This window comes from Wolffia australiana, chromosome 1, assembly GCF_029677425.1.
Source record: "Wolffia australiana isolate 7733 chromosome 1, ASM2967742v1".
Classification (NCBI taxonomy): domain Eukaryota; kingdom Viridiplantae; phylum Streptophyta; class Magnoliopsida; order Alismatales; family Araceae; genus Wolffia; species Wolffia australiana.
Window position 1 is genome coordinate 22,085,131 of NC_135835.1, and position 19,058 is coordinate 22,104,188.

Sequence of the window (19,058 nt, forward strand, 5' to 3'; positions counted from 1 at the left end):
CCGACGTCGGCGCCACCGGTCCCGTTGTTTCTCTGGATTTACCTAGTACAACTATTCCGTCGCCAGCGCGACGCAGGTACCCCTCATTCTGCCATTACGTCTCTTACTTTCTTCAGTCTACTTTAGTATTGCCTCCACCGCGCTGGGGTTAAATAGGAGAGAGCGAAACAGGTTGAGAAAACGACGATACTTTCACGAGAGTCTTACCTGCCTGGTACGAGTCGGGTTCTCCCGACGTGTGTGAGCACCTTAGCGGGGTCTCCCCTTTCGGCGACGTACTTGCCCTCGACCCTCTCGGGCGAGGTTCAGGAGGTCCGTTTGACCTCACTAGACGCGGTCCCGTCAATCTCTGGAACAGCAAACACCGCTCTTCGGCGCACGCACGTACGACAATAGGATTTTCACGCATCATCGTCATCATACATACCTGTCCATCCGCATTGTTTGGACGACACTTACGGCCGTTGTCCAAATGAACCGCTACCCTCAGTGTCGACCGAACGACGTCTTGACGGCGTCCGGCATCACCGAGCAGGGGGCGGCCTGCGCTGGAGAGATGGGTGCAGGCAGAGAGGAAGAAGGGAAGAGGGAGAGGATGGGCGAGAGAGAGAGAGAGAGGTGGTAGCCGGCGGCGGCGACGATGGCAGCGACGACGGCGGCAACCTGAGGGAGAAGGGGAGGCTAGGGCAAGTCCTCCAAGAAGAGTTAAATAAACTCAATTCCTGAATTATGATTTGCCTAACTGTTTCTTGGAACATTGGCCTACACATATAGGCCTTGGAGGAAAGAGAAAATACAGTTCATAAAAATAAAAATAAAGACGAGCGACGTGGTTTCGTGTCACGTCAGGGGGAAGTTTTGGATCTGCCTTTGGTGATGTGTCAGGACGCGTGAAGGGGTGTGCGTGGGTGGAGACGTGTATGATGCTGGCTTGTGGACTTGGTCTGGTGACGATGGTGGCGTGTCCTTGGCAGTGGCGTTGACTTCAGATGACGGTGGCAGAGCTTCTGGTGTCGATGCGTTGACGCTGTCGCCACCAGTTGGATATTGAAATTTGATATCCACATCTGATATCTGATATCGTCATCCTCCTCTAGAGACAGAGGCGGATGACGACATCGAGACGGATAACGATATCAAATATCGTTACTTTAGCAACTGATATCCGACATCCGGATATCGGAAAAAATGGATACCAAAAGTTTGATTTTCGGTATCCAATACAGCATCCGTCCCGATACCATAATCAGATACCGGTATCGGGACGGGCAAACCCTAGTGATGATGTGATCCGGATGACGCATCCTTCAAGCCACGTGTCAGCTAAGGGATGGCCTTTAGTGTCACTAACCTTCGTCAACAGATCCTGCGGGGGACTCGGGCGAACCATGACCCATCGTGGCTTGAAGAATGGGTCGCTACCGGACAGTCTGATCCTTATATGGCCAGACAAATTTCTTAACCACCCTTCGCACAGCCCACTGTGTGGAGCCTGGGGGTAGACAGAATGGGTGATTTTGATTCGTTATTTATTAAAATGAAAATTGTACATTTAATGAACTACTCAAGCGGGTGATTGGTCAATTGGTAGGGAAGGTCATTATTAGGCTTCAGCCCAGATTTAGTGAAAACCTAAACCTAGACCTGAAGTTGCTTCCAGTCTCAGCCTAGTCAGGTTGCGGTCCGGACTGGTTGACAAGTCAATATCAAAGTCAAAGTTAAAAAGTTGATGTCATGATTTTGGAAAATATAAAAGCTCAAAATTAGCAATAAAAGATAAACTATGAGCATTAATGCAATAAATCAAAAAACACGCCATGAATTTTCAATGTAACAAATTATGATGATATTTATGTCAATCTTAGAAAGTATGATGGTCCCATTTGTAAGGGTTATGTTAAATGTGGTATCCCTTTCTTTTACTTAGTTTGCATTTGTTCCGCTTTTCCATCTGACCACGTCTATCTAGACATCATGGGATTGTTGCCTTGGTGTCAAGTAGTGTTTGGCCTTGTGAACTTGAGAGAAACAATCAAATTCATCACGAGTGAGGAATGAGAGAGCGAGAAATGATAGAGTGATATGGGAAAAGAAAGAGTTGGAGTGGGAAGATAGTGAGAATGGCAGAGGACTAAAGTTATAGTTAACTTGTAATCATCGGTGTTGTCTTTTGAGTTTAATCAATAAAATTTTTAAAAAGATTTAATGAAATAAAGCTAGTTAACTATGACTAAATATCATCTTTAGAAGGAATTGTGATCAGGAATTTATATTACTTAAATGCTGATTAAAGAGATGAGAAAAGATTCATATAAAATAACAGGTCGGCAAATGAGGAAAATGTGAGGTAAGAGGTGATATTTGATTATTAATAAGATTAATATGTGTGATATGGCGATGTGGACTTTGGCGGCACGTCCACATAATTTTGTCATTCTCCACCAATGACGTGATGCCACATAACCGCAGTATTTTTTTTACTTTTCAAGGGTCATAAAATATTTTTCTCCTTATCCTTGATCACAATTATAGAGATTTCAATCCCATATATTTCTTGTTACACACTCAGTGAATGATTGGCCATTATGGCATTGTGATTTGGAATGGCATGTTGAAAAGCGTAATTGGACTTCATTCGATCAGATCAAAATAACAAATATGCAGTTAGTTGGTGGGGGATCATTGCAGATCTATTTTTTTATGAAAATGTATTTAAGTAGTTTTTCAAGTCTTTTTCCTAGGGACTTTCCCAACAACTTGAAAAATTGCATGTTTTTAATCGACTGAAAGAAGCATGTTCTTACAGGTACATTTAATTAAATGGTACTGTCAAAGTTTATTATTCTGCATTGAACATATTTTTTCTAGGCACTCTATCATATGATTAATTTTTAATGATAATTTTTTGTCCTCATCTTGAATGTCACTGAGTAGAATAGCTTGATTACAGAATTAAATGCAGAAGTTTTAAGTTTAATTGGAGAGATACTATTTTGAGTTATAAAATAAAAGTATTATTTTATCAATTATAACCTAAAACATATTATATTTTCTCATCCAGTCCAGTCTTGTCCTAAGGCCAAAGTTGAGATCAGACCCAAAAAAATCCAGGCCACAGTCTTGGTCTGGACTGACCAAATTCAGTTTTTTTTATTATTTATATAAATTCTTAATGATTAAATGTATACTTCTAATATTTCATCCAACAGTGAAGTTTGTAACATTTATTTGCATTTAATTCTATTTTTGTCGAAGGTCTGAATTGACTTTATACAATATTTCTATGAAGAAAAATGTTTCGTCAAAAAAAAAGTAAGATGTACATTGTTTAAGTGTTGCCCTTTGCTGCCCAAGTGTTATCCATATTTTCTCAAAAAAGAGAGATTTGATGAATGTTCTGGTGATGTTCAAAAATTCTCAAAATCAGGAAATGCATAGAATGTATTAATTATTGAAAAATGCAATGAAAGGATAATAGTACATGGGACAATATGCAAGGAGAAATATATCAATATGAAATAGAAAGGAAATTTCATTTAAACGCTACATAAAGTTCTCAAAACAGTAAGGCAAACATTTCATGCAATCAACACATAGCATGATCATCATGGTCACCAAAGAAAAAAGATAGCAAATCAAGTTTAATTAGTTTTTGCAACTTAATCATGTTCAAGTTTCATCTACACTAATGTTGAGATTAGAGAGATACTTTGGAAATGTGGTAATGGATCTAGGAACACATAGGTCATCTTCCTAGCATCTCTCAATATTCCAGGGACATTAATGTGTTTGTGTTTTCTTCCAAGCAAGGGAAAAGGAGTAGGCCAGCAGCAGTTGCCAAATTTTTGAAATGCATTTACTTGCCATGAGAGTTGTTTTTATTGTGGCCCTCGAGTTGAAGGATGCATAGAGTGTAAGCAACTGGTTGGAATTTGAAAAAATGCACGGCTGAGGATGGCCATGAAATGATATATTTCCTCCTAGGTGTTAATATCTAGTAATATAAAGACCAAGCTCCCTTCCTCATTGTATATATAATTCTCACATGGAGGACGAGGACTCAAACCTCCACGCTGTTTAGCACAAGATTTTGAGTCTCGCGTGCCTACCATTTCACCATCAAGGCATCTTGAAAGTTAATCCTATTCCTTGACTACGATATCTATCTAGTGTGATATATGGAATATATGACAAAGGTGGAGTCTTGGAGTATTTCTATCAATCGGTCATATTCATATAATATAGGTCCGAGTCAGACATCAAATTGGTTCGATTTGAATTATCCAGGGCATACCCTGGAGCATACCTTGATTCAGTTGCAAAAACTAATTAAACTTGATTTGCTATCTTTTTTCTTTGGTGATCATGATGATCATGCTAGTGTGTTGAGATTAGAGAGATACTTTGGAAATGTGGTAATGGATCTAGGAACACATAGGTCATCTTCCTAGCATCTCTCAATATTCCAGGGACATTAATGTGTTTGTGTTTTCTTCCAAGCAAGGGAAAAGGAGTAGGCCAGCAGCAGTTGCCAAATTTTTGAAATGCATTTACTTGCCATGAGAGTTGTTTTTATTGTGGCCCTCGAGTTGAAGGATGCATAGAGTGTAAGCAACTGGTTGGAATTTGAAAAAATGCACGGCTGAGGATGGCCATGAAATGATATATTTCCTCCATGTGGGAATTATATATACAATGAGGAAGGGAGCTTGGTCTTTATATTACTAGATATTAACACCTAAGAGGATAGTTAAGAAGATGGGAATTTCCTGAAATTCATACTGTCTCCAGTTTTGGAAAAATGGGAACATAGGTAGTTGTCTAATTAGTCTCAGTTATTACAATAAGATGATATTGCCCTTGCACGGCATCATTGATTTGTGGTTTTATTTTCATATTGATTTAAAAAATAAATAAATGTACATTTTATTCCTTTATACATCAGACCACAGCCTGGAACAGATGGCATGTGAATGAACAGACTACAGTTAAGGCAACTGTCATGGAGTTTTAGTTTTCAAACATCTAATATGGAATGGAACTAATATTATCTTAACTTAAGCAATTAAATACCACTCATCTTAACTTCAAACTTTATCTTAAATGCTTAAGTTGAGATAATATTAGTTACATTCCATATTAGATGTTTGAAAACTAAAACTCCATGACAGTTGCCTTTACTTTAATATGTTCTGCCACACTCCAAGAGTTCTAGGCTGTGGTCAAACATATACAAGAAATCAAAATTACATTTATTTTATTTGTCAAATTGAAAGAAAAATAAAATATTATTTTCTAATCATAGAGATTGAATGTTTAGTATTAAAATAAGATCTTTTGGCACCCATGTGAGTCCTACGAGCTATACCCCACCCGGTTGTTTCCTTCTGTACTTTTTTTCTGAGTCAATGTGCTTCTTTGAAAGTAATAATGCCCTGAATTATTAATTTAAAAAATGTCACAAAATTAGTCATTTACGTTTGATATAATCACCAAATTAAATGAAGAAATAAAGAAAACATGATTATCTATATTATATTTGAATGATTTGACTTGGAGCAATATGAATGGATATAGTAACAGTCTAAGAACATAAATCTATAATGCTTCTCGAATCTCCTGAAACACAATGATTTCATAATGATTTCAGAGGGATGAATGATTGGAGAGAGGAGCTTTTGGTTGGTCACATCCTACATGTATTTTCTTTTCATGCATAATATACATTCGGGTTGATCACCATTTCAGGATGATCTTCCCTCTTTCTTTCAGAAAATATAAGTTAAATCATAATAATCACCTAGGAATCAATCAGAACATGCTCATAGATCAACAACTTTATTACGTAGCCAACCTGAGCATAGACCTGTTTAAGATTTTACCACTCATAAAATATACTAGCTAGTGTGTTTCTGTTTTTCTTTTGCATGTTCTACTAAGCCTTGAGTGCCCTCCAAATGATTCTGACACTGAAAATGTTCCAACGAAAAAGACATGCCTAGCTTATTCAATCCACATAAAAGTACAAGAAACTTAACCATGATTTATGTTTTCATCCAGGATGAATCAGACAAATCAAGAGCTAACTTTCTTTTCCTCTTTCCGACTGATTCACTGAAGATCTTAAATTGATTCAAAAATCAAGCCTAATTAAATTTAAAAATCCACATTGAGCTCCAAGAAACTCGAATATAATTTATGCTGCCAACTAAGATGACACTGATACTGATAAATATTTAATTTAAAAATTAACTTAATTCGCATGAAACTCCAAGAAACTTAAACAAGACCTAACAATCCCTTCCTCTTTCCAAATGACTCTAACGCTCGCACGTATTTAATTAAATAATGACGCCTAATAAACTTAATCCACATGCAACTCCAAGAACCAACATTACCCAGGAAAAAAAAAACATTTCTTACCAAACTTAGTAGGGATGATGCCGATGGTTCTTGTGGACTTTCTTCTTGGCTCTCTCCACCAGCGATGCAGAGATCCATGACTGCTTCGCCTCCGAGGCGCCGTCTTCTATCCACCAACATAACCTGCCATCTTCCCCACCGCTCCACCCGAAAATGCCCTTGCTCCGTGAGAGGCTGCCATGGGCACTAGACGAGGGTAAAATCGTCCTTACAACCCCTGAATGTCCCCCTTCAAGAGTGGCTTCTACTGGGCCAATTCCCGGGCCCACTGGAAAGTAGCCCAAAGTCCCTGAATTTGTCCCCCCAATTAACCATAGATCGTCGTTGGGCCCGGCAAAGCAGTCCACGAAGTAGTCGACCTACCGAAGAACCAGATAAGATCAGTAGTGCCTACAGTTTACGAGACCGGGGAACAAATTATTGGTAATATAATCCAAAAATTTACGTTTTCTAGATTCCAGTTTTCCGATGCCAAGGACCGAGCATTATCAAATCCGAGCTCTTGTCTTGCATCGTTCCAATCCCATGTGCTGAAAGTATAATTTTTTTAATCTGATTAGTAACAGGCAGATCAAGACACCAATCAAAACGAACGTGAGAATGTAATGAGAAAAAAATTAATGAATATTGGACTGGATTTCGATTAAAGAAAGTCGCGGCATGTTAACTTAAAGAATCTATTAACGTATACGATACCTTAACGTTTCAATATGCGTCAGGCACCAAAGCTTTTGATTTTGGCCAAAAAACCCTATTCTGCTGACTGATGTTCCCACATTCATAACCTGAAATGATAAATGAAGAGTGTGCGATGATGTGTCCAGACGGAAAGAAGTAATTTCTCAGGAATTGAGGCAATTGCCAGTAGAGATACAATGGGATTAAATGCATTTAAAAGGGCATTTTTGCGTTTAACAAAAAAATAGATAGCAATAAAAAGCAATTGCAAAAAATCTTCCCCCGCGGCTCAATTTTTCTCAGAAATGACTAAATTTTGCCAACTAATTTGTCATAGCCCACAAGTAGACATCTCAAAATAGGCATCATATAACTAATAATGATAACAGTTAAAGGTATAAAAAGGCTTTCGAGAAAGCAGGGGCCAAGAAAACAACAGGAATAGAAGAACTGAACTTCCATACCGATTCTAAGTGGTCCTCGTCATCTATAGGGCCACTGGTGTCAAATAGGCACAATAGTCCATCAACAGATCCCGAGATAAGCTTATTTGGCTGATCAGGAACAAATCGCACCTGAAAGGAAATTTGTTTTCCAGAAAATTTAGCCATGATGATAATTCATAATTCGTGCCCATCCTGCGAATCTGTACAAGGTCTGCACCAAGCAAGTGAAAGCCCAAACAACTTTGTATTGCACTAAAACCATTAACCTCAAACCTTAAAACCCAAAAACCCTGTACTCAAATCCCTAAAACTTTTACCCAAACCCTAAAACCTTTAGCCAAAAAACGTTATAACGATAAACCCTCATTGATACTTCATTGATTCATTCATTTTATTACCGCATAATGTGTTGGTAAAAAATTAAAATACTTTAAATTGAATTCTTTTTAAGCCAGGAACTCGAAACTGAAGTTTTGCAGAAATTGGAACAGGAAAGGTCCCACGAGCGTACCTGCGTGACATCCTCTATGTGTGAGTCTTCCAGACTGCAAAGCTTCTTCTCGCTTCTCAAGTCCCAAAATAGAATCTGGCAAAGGAAAGATAAATGAGTCTGCAATCAATGGCCATAAAGAGTCGGAGATCTGCCAGAATGACCTAGTTATTTGAAGAATGATTTTTTTTCTTTTTTTTTAAAGCAGGACCCGAGATAGTTTATCCGATATCAAACAGGCATAGAAAGAGAGAATAATGATATGATGCAGTCCCAAATGGTAAAAGCAACTGCTGGAATTTAAGACTTACAGAAGGATCTTGATTCCGCTCCTCGTACTCTGGTACAAGTCCACGTCGCCTTCGAATCTTCTTCTCAAGATCACCGTAGAGGCAGCTCGCCGAATGCAGCTCTGCTCCTCCCGACCCCTTGCTCAAGAAACCCGAAATGCTCCCTCCCCTTTCTTCTCCCCCTTCGCTCCTTATTTCTACTCTTTTATTTCCTAACTAACTACCCTTTCAAGAAGGGTGGTTATTTGGCCAGCTCAGCGCCAGCTGGCCCGCTGCCTTTCTGGCCTCCTCTCTTTCTTCTTTCATATACTCTTACTGGGATCGTATCATTTCCCCCTCATCGACTATCACCTTGTCCCCAAGGTGGATGTCGGGGAATTGCCCTCGGATGACTGATAGAGGTTCCCATGATGCATCTTCTTCTGGAAGCCCTTTCCATTTAATCAACAGTTCCACTTGTCCATTCCGTCTCCTAGCCGACACCACCTCTGCTGGAGATAGCTGCCACTCAAAATCATCAGTAAATGAAGGAGGCAGTAATTGCGTGACCCTGCCTGGACCCACTGCTTTCCTTAGTTTAGATACGTGGAACACCGGATGTAGGGAACAACTGTCTGGCAGTTCTAGTTTGTAGGCCACAGGCCCCACCTTTTGTAAGATCCGAAATGGACCAAAATATTTTGGAGATAACTTTTCATTGATCCTTTTTGCTAAGGACTTCATGCGGTAGGGACGTAATCGAAGATACACTTGTTCCCCCACCTGAAACTCAAGGTCTCTTCGGTGCTTATCCGCTTGGCGTTTCATGCTGGATTGCGCCGCTAGTAAGTTGTTTCTTATCACTTTCAGAGTATCATCTCTCTCTTTTAATAGAGTGTCGACAGACTCAAGTGGAGATGAAGGGGTCCCATAGTACAAAAGTTTTGGTGGGTCCCTCCCATACACTGCTTTGAAAGGTGTCATCTGAATGGATGAATGGAAAGCTGTATTATAAGAGAACTCTGCCCAATGGAGCCACTTGGACCAAGACTTCGGTTTCTCACCAGCAAAACAGCGTAAATATGATTCCAAACATCTGTTTACCACCTCTGTTTGACCATCTGTTTGGGGGTGGTACGAGGAACTCATGCATAATGTGGTGCCTTGCAAGCGGAACAACTCCTTCCAGAACATACTGGTAAAGATTTTATCTCTGTCTGAAACAATTGAGGAGGGTATCCCATGCAAGCATACAATTTCTCGGACGAAGATGTCAGCTACATCTCGGGCAGTAAATGGGTGTTTCAGTGGTAGGAAGTGACTATACTTGCTCAGTCTGTCCACAATCACCATAATGCAGTTGAATCTGTGATGTTGGCAGCCCTTCTATGAAATCTAACGATATGTCTTCCCAGATGCGTTCAGGAATGGGTAGAGCTTGTAATAACCCAGCAGGTGAGAGGAAGATATCTTGTTAGTTTGACAAATATGACACTGATTCACATATCTCTTTATGTGATCTTTCATGCGTGGCCAGTATAAGTCTTGAGCAATGCGCTTATAGGTTCGTTGCATCCCGTATGCCCCCGGTGCTGAATCATGATAGGTCTGTAACACTTGTGGTAGTAATGAAGAAGTCCCCGTAAGCACCAGTCGTCCCTTGTACAGTAGGGTATCCTTGTATAATTTGAACTTTGGATAGGAAAATGGACTGAGTCGCAACTCCTTAATTACTTTTTGAAATTTCAGATCCTGACCCACCTCCTGTTGGATGATCGCTTGGTCTAATAGCTGGAACCTGGACACTTGCAATGCATTGACTTCCAATGATGATGGGGCCCTGGATAATGCATCCGCTACAACATTGCTCTTCCCTGGTTTATCTTCAATTTCAAATTAAACCCCAGTAATTTGTAAGCCCATTTGCTACGGCTCCTGAATCTGCTTCTGACACAATAAGTATTTAAGACTGTACTGATCGGTGCGGATAATGAAAGGCAAATGTGTCAAATAGTGTCGCCATTTCTGCACTGACAGGACAATAGCCATCAATTCACGTTCATAAGCAGATTTGACTTGGCTCCGCTTGGGAAGGACCTGACTAAAATAAGCGATGGGTCGTCCATTCTGTATGAGGACAGCACCAATGCCTACTCCTGATGCGTCCGTCTCGATGGTAAAAGGTAATTCAAAATTTGGTAAGGCCAACACTGGAGTAGAACTCATTGCTAGTTTAAGTCGATCAAATGCAGCTTGCGCGTCTACATTCCACCCAAATGCATCTTTCTTCAGCAATGCTGTTAAAGGGGCGGCCTTCAAGGAGTACTCTTTGACAAACCTGCGATAATACCCTGTCAAACCCAAGAACCCTCGCAGTTGCTTGAGATTCTTGATGCACGGGCCAGCTCACCATCGCCTCCACCTTGCACTTATCCGCCATAACTCCTTGATGCGAAATCCAATGCCCCAGGAATTCCAACTGATTGCAAGCCAATTGACACTTTTTGGGATTCACATGAAGATCATTATCAGCCAGGACAGTAAAGACTTGTTGCAAATGTGACTCATGGTCTTCCAATGACTTACTGTAAATCAATATATCATCAAAAAACAACAGTAAGAATTTTCTGAGGTACGGATGAAACAGGTGGTTCATAAGAGATTGAAATGTAGCTGGGGCGTTCATAAGCCCAAAGGGCATAACCCGGAATTCATAATGCCCTTCATGGGTTTTAAATGCAGTTTTATGAACGCGTCCTCTTCTTTCATCCTGATCTGATGATACCCCGATTTCAGATCTAACTTGGAAAACAATAATGCGCCATGGAGTTCATCCAATAATTCTTCCACCACAGGAATTGGATATCGATTTGGTATAGTTATTATATTAAGTGCACGGTAATCAACACAAAATCGCCATCCGGCATCTTTCTTCTTAACCAGTAAGACTGGGCTTGCGAAGGGACTATGTGACGGTCGAATGAATTCTGCCTTCAACAGCTCCTGTACCAGTTTCTCAATCTCATCCTTCTGCAAAAATGAATACTTATAGGGTCGTTGATTGATGGGCTGGGCCTGGGGTAACAGTTGTATAGCATGATCTGTCGGTCTTTCAGGTGGTAAAGCCGTCAGTGGTTCAAAGACCCTGGGGAAACTTAGTCTGAGTTTCTCTTCTAACCCCTTCTCTGATAGCGTTTGTGGCAAGGTGACACAATGGTCTAGGCGATATAATTCCATCATCAGAAATTGACTCCTCTTCATCTCTTTATCGGCCGAATGAGGATTTATGTGCGTCTTGGTCAACCTCTGATCTCCTCTTAAGGTAACCACCTCTTCCCCTCTTCTGAATTTTAAGATATGTTTCTCCCAATGGATATGAGTCCAGCCCAGAGAGGATAACCACGCCATACCCAATATCATGTCGATGCCCTTCAATGGGAAGGTAAAAAGTCACTACTCATCTCTATCCCTGAAGTGTATACTTGACTCCCAAACATAGACCTTGGCCTTTATTGGTCTCCCCATTGCCCAAAGTTACCTCAAACAAAACAGAGGTATCACATTGAAATTGAAACTCCTCCACCAGTCCTGTACCCAAGAAATTGTGAGATGCCCCACTGTCAATAAGCACTATGATTTCTCTGCCATTCAATTTCCCCATCAATTTAATCGATCTGGGATTATTCCATCCTAACATGGAATTAAGTGAGACATGTGGACAATAATTGTGCTTCTGGAGAGTTGTCCTCTTCGACTTCTAAGATAGCAACTGCGTCTGGTCCGCCATTGTCACGTTCTTCCTCGCTCACAATCACAATCTGTAAGGTCTTCTTGCACCGTGACCCGGACCAAACTTCTCATTACAGTTATAGCACAGTCCCTTCTCCCTCCTTTTCTGGAATTCCTCACCAGTGAGCATGATTTTCTTCCTGTATGCGGGCGCCTCTTGTTGGGTCTCTGATTCTCTCCACTTAGTCGAGGAAAAGTTGCCTCCACTCGCTCCTGATGGACCGATGTTGGTAGCCTTACTCCCTTGGAAACGTGGACCACTGCTCGATGTTCTCCCTCTTGCCATGCAATGGTGCTCCCATGCTTGCCATAAGGCCTTCAATCTTTTCTCTGTCTTCAACGCCAAGTCCATCAATCTTCTCAGTCCCAAGAATTCTTCAACGTCCATTTCTGTCTGGATTTCGACCTTGAGTCCTTTCAAAAAAATGTCATACATTATGTCCTCAGGCATGGGTGGCAGATAAACAGATAACCTCTCGAACTCTTTTCTGTACTCTTTTACGGTCCCTGTTTGCTTGATGTCCATGAACTGATGCTTGATATTATCGCCCAGTGTTTCGTCGAACCTCCTTCCTATTTGAATCTTAAAATCGTTCCACCCTGTAAATGTGTAACGATCCGTCGTCCACAGATACCATTGCAATGCTTCACCCTCGAGGTTGGCCATAGCCACATCAATACGATCTTCCTCTAGCACTTCCTGAACCTGAAAAAATCGTTCCATTCCTCTTACCCACCCTTCTACGTCATCTCCCCGAAACTTAGGTGCTTCCATCTTACTTCTGGCTAGCTGCATTTGTGCTCGATTTGCATAATCTATGGGCGCTTCCTTCCTGGTATCCACGTATTCCATTGTAGGACTCTTCCCTTTCTTCTTACTTGTCTGGCAAGGCCCATACTCGGTCGTTCTTCTGGTGCATTACCTTGATTCAGCATTGCTAGACTTCTGAGCACTTGCCTTAGCATTTCACCATTTTCCTTTGCTTCATCTCGCAACAATTTCATTTCTTCCCCTAACCTCTTTTGTTCCTCTTTCATTTCGCCCATTTCCACCTCCTTCGCCTCCAATCTCGCTTCCACCTCTTTCAACGTCATTGGAAAGCCAAGATCGCAGCTCTGATACCAATGATACGATGCAGTCCCAAATGGTAAAAGCAACTGCTGGAATTTAAGACTTACAGAAGGATCTTGATTCCGCTCCTCGTACTCTGGTACAAGTCCACGTCGCCTTCGAATCTTCTTCTCAAGATCACCGTAGAGGCAGCTCGCCGAATGCAGCTCTGCTCCTCCCGACCCCTTGCTCAAGAAACCCGAAATGCTCCCTCCCCTTTCTTCTCCCCCTTCGCTCCTTATTTCTACTCTTTTATTTCCTAACTAACTACCCTTTCAAGAAGGGTGGTTATTTGGCCAGCTCAGCGCCAGCTGGCCCGCTGCCTTTCTGGCCTCGTCTCTTTCTTCTTTCATATACTCTTACTGGGATCGTATCAAATAAAAATGCTGTAAAGAACAGAGCGAATGAATGTAGAGAGATATATGAGCGTAAACACATGTAGCGAGAGATGATGATGATGAAGAAAGAGAGGAGAGATCACACAAAATCGGTGACCCTCCCGATAATGATGATGATAATGACGATGCTGAACACGACACAGATATAGGATTAGGGTGCAAACCGCATTCTCCCACAAGGAAACAACTTAATGAATCCTGGATTCACCAAAAATAAAGAGCCAAAGCATACAACAAATATTTAAGGCGCCATAAATCTATTTTGTAAGGATCAAATCTTAAACCTGAGAGAGGGAAAACACACTTCAACCTTTATACCTGCTCATTGCAGCCGGCAGCAAGAAGGTTCCCGCTTGATCCGCCAACACCAAAACTATAGACTTCTTGGTTCGGAGCAGCCACTAGCGTGGATACCTATTATGCTCAAATCAATCAAAAAATTAGCGAGGAAAAAAGAGAAAAATGTTAATAAAGTCAAACGCCATAAAAGTTTGATTAGTTCTTTGCCAGTTAATCTTACCCAACTAGCCTATGCTTTAATATTTGGTAATTTAGAGTTATAGAAGGCGACTCAATCCAAACAAGAATTAAATTTACTGGTAAATGTAGAAAAAATTATCATATGAAACCTTGAAAATTATCCATTGTCGTCATTTTTTTTATAATCCAATGATTTCACTTACTTTTGTTATCATGCAATCAGGCAGAGAAATGTTACACAAAAATTCTGGAGTGGGTACGGCTTAATGCAACTAAGAAAACTAGCGGATATATAATTCTCGGCTTCGCTCACCTTCTTTGCCTCCAGTGGTATTTGTGCACGCTTGGATAGACCCTAGTGACCGTAATGACCACAACTAAAATCGGGTTCCTGTACCAAGAGAAGGTTTCGTAGAAAATTTGTTCTTCACACGAGATGTATCCAAAGTGTTTTAGTCATCTTCCCGTCCATACGAAAAGTCATTTGACAGTAAGGCTCATATCTCCTAACGACTTAATTATTATAACTTTAACCAGCGTTGGAATTTCAGGTCATTGAGAGTCAGGCTTAATAGACATATCTCATGATCCTTCCAACTTTTTACAATGTTATTATTAATAGCTCTCATCTTGTCTTAAAAGACCAGGCCTTTTAAACTGAAGTTGAATAATCTTTGTAATAATAAATTATAGTGGATAAGTATTTCACCAAATATCAGCTTGTACAGAAGGTTTCAAAAAAAAAAAAATCAGCTTGTACAGAAATGGTCCCAAAAATATCGAGTTTACTGTCATCTTATAGAAAGGTCGTTTTGTTTCACGATGAATTTCTTCAAAAAAAATATCCCACGTCCTTTTTAAACGGCTAGTCGAATTCTAACTACGGAGAACCAACCTGTTTGAACGATCTGGTATCCCAAGCTCTTATAGTCCCATCAGAAGAGCAAGAACACAGCGTATGGGCAGAGGACGGAATCGAAAAAGAGATTTCATTAATCTTTCCACTGTGTCCTCTGCACTCTCCAAAATACTGCCCTGTCCCTGGCGAATAAAGCTTGATTACCTGTGATGACAAAGATACTGCCAAGGACGAAATCTCCTGGCTTACATCAACCATACATCAAAGAATCAGATTTTGACCCATGCGATTGGGTAACTTGCAAAAATGCTTAAATAACAGCTGTTTTCACTAAATGACAGACAAGTTAAACTTTGAATAAGGTATCAAATGACTAAGCGGCATTTACAAAAAAAATCAAATTAAAATACTAAATGAAATGGGAAAAAGAAGAGTCAAGAGGCCTGTAATAATCCATAGAAAAACGAAAGACGGATGAGCTAACTTGATATTTTGTGGCATTATCATCACAAAGAACAGATTACAGATTTTTATTTAGGGTAGATTGAACATAACTCTAAGAAACGAGCGTCAACCCGGTATAGATATAGATACAGAAGGGTGATTCTATCAAGACAGGCCAGTAAAACGTCCTGCAGTGAAATCCCACTCTTCGCATACTCTCTACTATCAAAAAATCTCAAATTAAAATGAATAATTCCTCAGAAAGCAGAAAGAAGACAGAGAACGAACTTGAACCAGTACCTCGAAGAAATCTGGAAAACGTATTCGTCGCCGAAATTGGTCTGCAAAGTGTGCTTCACGGCAAGCCGCTTCGACGGCGACGACAATTTAGGCTCAGGCGGGGCCGCGACAGGCTCGATCTCCATCTCTATCTCCATCTCCAGCTCTGTAGTAGCCCTTCCCTTTCCTCTTCAGTTCCAACGTTCTTCGAGCCGCGAAGAGCTATTTATATAGTCGCATCGGTAGAACAGGCCCAAATTCACTGTTGGGCACCCCATTACAAAAATCAGTTCTAAACTGTGAGATATAAGAGTTTAAAACAGTTTTATAGCTCTTTTTTTCAGGAGTTCTTGAAATTTTCTATAGATTGAGGAGAGATAGTAGTTTTAGAGGTATTTTTCTTAGTAAAATTAGAGTTTTAAAAAATAAGGAAATACTTTGAATAGTTTTGGGAAGAAGAGAGAATTGGCCGGTTTCATTAAAATCTTATTTTATTTAGAGGAAGACCGATGTTTTTAATGTGGACAGATTAGAGAAAACGGTGGAGACATTATTATTTTTTCTGTTAAGTAACCATGGCTGGCATGTCTAGCTATTTATACATCAGGCCCTTGACAATGAGTGAAATAAAATAATGATGAATACAAAAAGATATAAATAAACTATATTAAAACTTTTAATGTGTACATGGATAAGAGTGAGAAAAGTAGGAAAGATAAAAGTAATGAGATAGATTTAGATTGAAGGATAGTAGGCATGGGCCATGTATTTGACATGACATTTTAAGATATTTTGTGGTTTTGATGTAAAGGGAATATATGGTCGGATGATAAGTTTTGAGGTGAGATTTCAAAAGTCAAATGGATGCAAATTAAATTTTAAGATGAAGAATAACATATTTTACATAAATTATTATATCATGATCACACCAAATAAGAACTATGAAATAAAACTTTAATCTTAACTAAAAGTTTCTTATGATTTGTTTAGTTTGATTTTAGCATAATTATTTGGGGATACTTATGGGTATTGCGAAGTAGGTGATAACAGTGAAAACGCACAACTCTGAATTTATTGAACATACAAGAGTAATTATTTTTTTTAAGTACTTAAATTAGTAAAGAAAAATAATTTAATATACAAGAGTTACGTCTTTTTAGTCATTCGATGCCCACAAAAACCCTATAAGAAATTTGTAAGAAATTTGGAAACAAATTGTAAAACTCTGGTTATGCTTCTGGTATGATATAAAAGTCGATAACATATTCAATAAACATGTTTTATCGAGACTCCAGATTGTGTATGTCATTTGAAACGTTCAAGACTGCAAGGGGTTTTATGGTTTTAATATAGTTGATGATAGACATGTTTATGTGTATCAAAAGACACTGTATAAAAAGGAAAGGATTATTTATTGAAAAAATAAAACATGTGCATATTTACAATTCTATATTTTGGGAAACATGTCTCTATTTACCAGAAAGTTCAATTTTTAACGGTCAAATAATAGTTGTATTTTTATTTTGGGTTGTCCCCCTCATATAACTTATGTAACATTTCTGGTCAAGCTGCTGAGACACACGGATTTTCTGTTCCAGCCAAATTCATTTTTTAATCATAAGATGAAATCACACATGCAAGTACCATTTCCCTCGTTTGATTACCTAAGGGAATGTAATTCATCTCAGAGTACAGATTACGATGTCATGCCGTTAAATTTTACATCATGTGTTTCTAAATGCATTAAAAAACATTGTATGGCTTTGAAAAAATTCATGTTGATACCATGAAGTAATCAAACAGGTAACTCTATTAAAACTGAAAAATACCATCGTATGCATGCGATGGTGATATTCTTATTTCAATCTTAATAAAAATTCATATTAACCATTCTATTTTTATAGAACTTTGGTTGCATGTATCATTTCTCCATGTTAGGTATTTTTTACTCTTTGACGTTGATCCCCTGTTTTAATATCCTTAAATCGTTTCCCTTGTATATCCATGTATCATCTCCCTTTGTTTGCATTTTCTAATATTAACATTTTGAGTAGTTAAATATTTTATAAATAAACAAAAATCACAAAGTATCCAGTAAAGTATTTCTACCCATGTTAGCTCTCAATCATTATAGTTTTTATGTACACCAATACTGTAAACCGGATATATGTTGAAGATAATGTATTGATGAAATTATTTCATTAAAGTTATTTTATCTTACTTTCTTCGGTTTATTTTTTTCTCAAACTCCCCATTTATATCCCTGTAAATTCCTCATAGGATAAACGATAGATTTTATATATGGCTGGAAATCCAATCGTACATGCCTCGTCTCGTTTAGTATTCATTAGTATGAACACATGTACACTGTTATCCATGGGCGATGCTTAAAATTAATTCCAGGATATGTGCATCTTAAGTTAATTATTCTGAGTTCATAACAACGTGATTGCTTATCTTCAAACTGATGTAATCAAATACAACTTTCAATCCAGTCACACATTCCAGATATTGTTCAAAATTCACCAGTACAAATCACGATCGCTATTCTGTGTGTGATGCTTTTAATGAAGTGATAGGACGTGAATTATGACGAGATCGTAATGTGATGGATACTCCTGTTCCAACACATATCCTACACATTCCTATTCATAGGATATTTGAGAAATACATCAAAATATCCAAATTGAACATCACTATCCACTCGTGATCCCATTATATTATTAAGGTAGTTTGCATGTTATACGATGGAAGAATTTATGATATAATGTTTATCTAAACGTTAAAAAAACTGTTATTTATTGAATTCAGAAGATGAGTGAACTGCACAACAGGACAGGTTTTATTAGGTCAGTGAAGCTTTAGTTATGTCTGGATATAAAATTTTTCACCCGAGAGAAAAGCCTCCAAGAAATGAAGAACAAGTTTCATGAAATCAACCTCTCATCACATGTATAAACGCAGAACGAAAATATAACTATTCATTGGAAATAAAATTATTGATTTTTGCATGAAATATTCCTTTACTGAATCTTTGTTTTATTAAATATCCAAAGCACTTGTGCATTAATAGAAGAGGGATAACGTATGATGTACTTTCATGGGGTTTTAACGGAGTGCATGAATAAAGGAATGAATTATTGTTCAATAGTTTTTTTCCAAAAACAATGCCAGGGCAGCATTTCTTCATAGGGTCCAATCCCTGCACAGTGTACAAGAAGTTTTGATTATTGAAGGGTTAAAACCATTGATAATAAACTCAAATGAAGCTCTCTCCATAAGGTTTCCAGGTAGAGATTCATGTTATTGCAATATTTTTTAACGAAAACAAAAACATAATCTTTCATCGATACGGAGAAATAAAAAATAAACATTACATAATCTTTCATCGA

The 19,058-nt window shown here is 38.9% G+C and overlaps 1 protein-coding gene across 2 annotated transcripts; it reads right to left on the reverse strand.

The window, feature by feature from the left end:
* Window positions 1–6,220: 6,220 nt before the first annotated feature.
* Window positions 6,221–15,890, reverse strand: LOC144710925 (Transducin/WD40 repeat-like superfamily protein). Of its 2 annotated transcripts, XM_078584784.1 has the most exons (9): window positions 15,688–15,890; window positions 15,148–15,183; window positions 14,980–15,007; window positions 13,923–14,018; window positions 8,059–8,133; window positions 7,566–7,676; window positions 7,120–7,208; window positions 6,869–6,953; window positions 6,221–6,782 (listed from the first exon to the last, which is right to left on the reverse strand). In XM_078584784.1, the coding sequence occupies exons 1-9, from the start codon at window positions 15,822–15,824 to the stop codon at window positions 6,429–6,431; spliced, it is 1,011 nt and encodes a 336-aa protein (XP_078440910.1). In that variant the 5' UTR covers window positions 15,825–15,890; the 3' UTR covers window positions 6,221–6,428. The 2 variants fall into 2 exon arrangements, with proteins under 2 accessions (XP_078440910.1, XP_078440903.1); XM_078584777.1 differs by having other exon boundaries at window positions 14,980–15,187; window positions 15,688–15,883.
* Between the last annotated feature and the right edge of the window lie 3,168 nt (window positions 15,891–19,058).

What these genes read in the sequence shown, in the direction of transcription:
- LOC144710925 (XM_078584777.1), bottom strand. Translation starts at nt 15,824, where the DNA reads ATGGAGATAGAGATGGAGATCGAGCCTGTCGCGGCCCCGCCTGAGCCT. An exon ending in ATACCAGATCGTTCAAACAG is followed by an intron (nt 14,019 to 14,979) that starts GTTGGTTCTCCG and finishes TGAGCATAATAG; the next exon opens with GTATCCACGCTAGTGGCTGC. An exon ending in ACATAGAGGATGTCACGCAG is followed by an intron (nt 7,677 to 8,058) that starts GTACGCTCGTGG and finishes ATTTCCTTTCAG; the next exon opens with GTGCGATTTGTTCCTGATCA.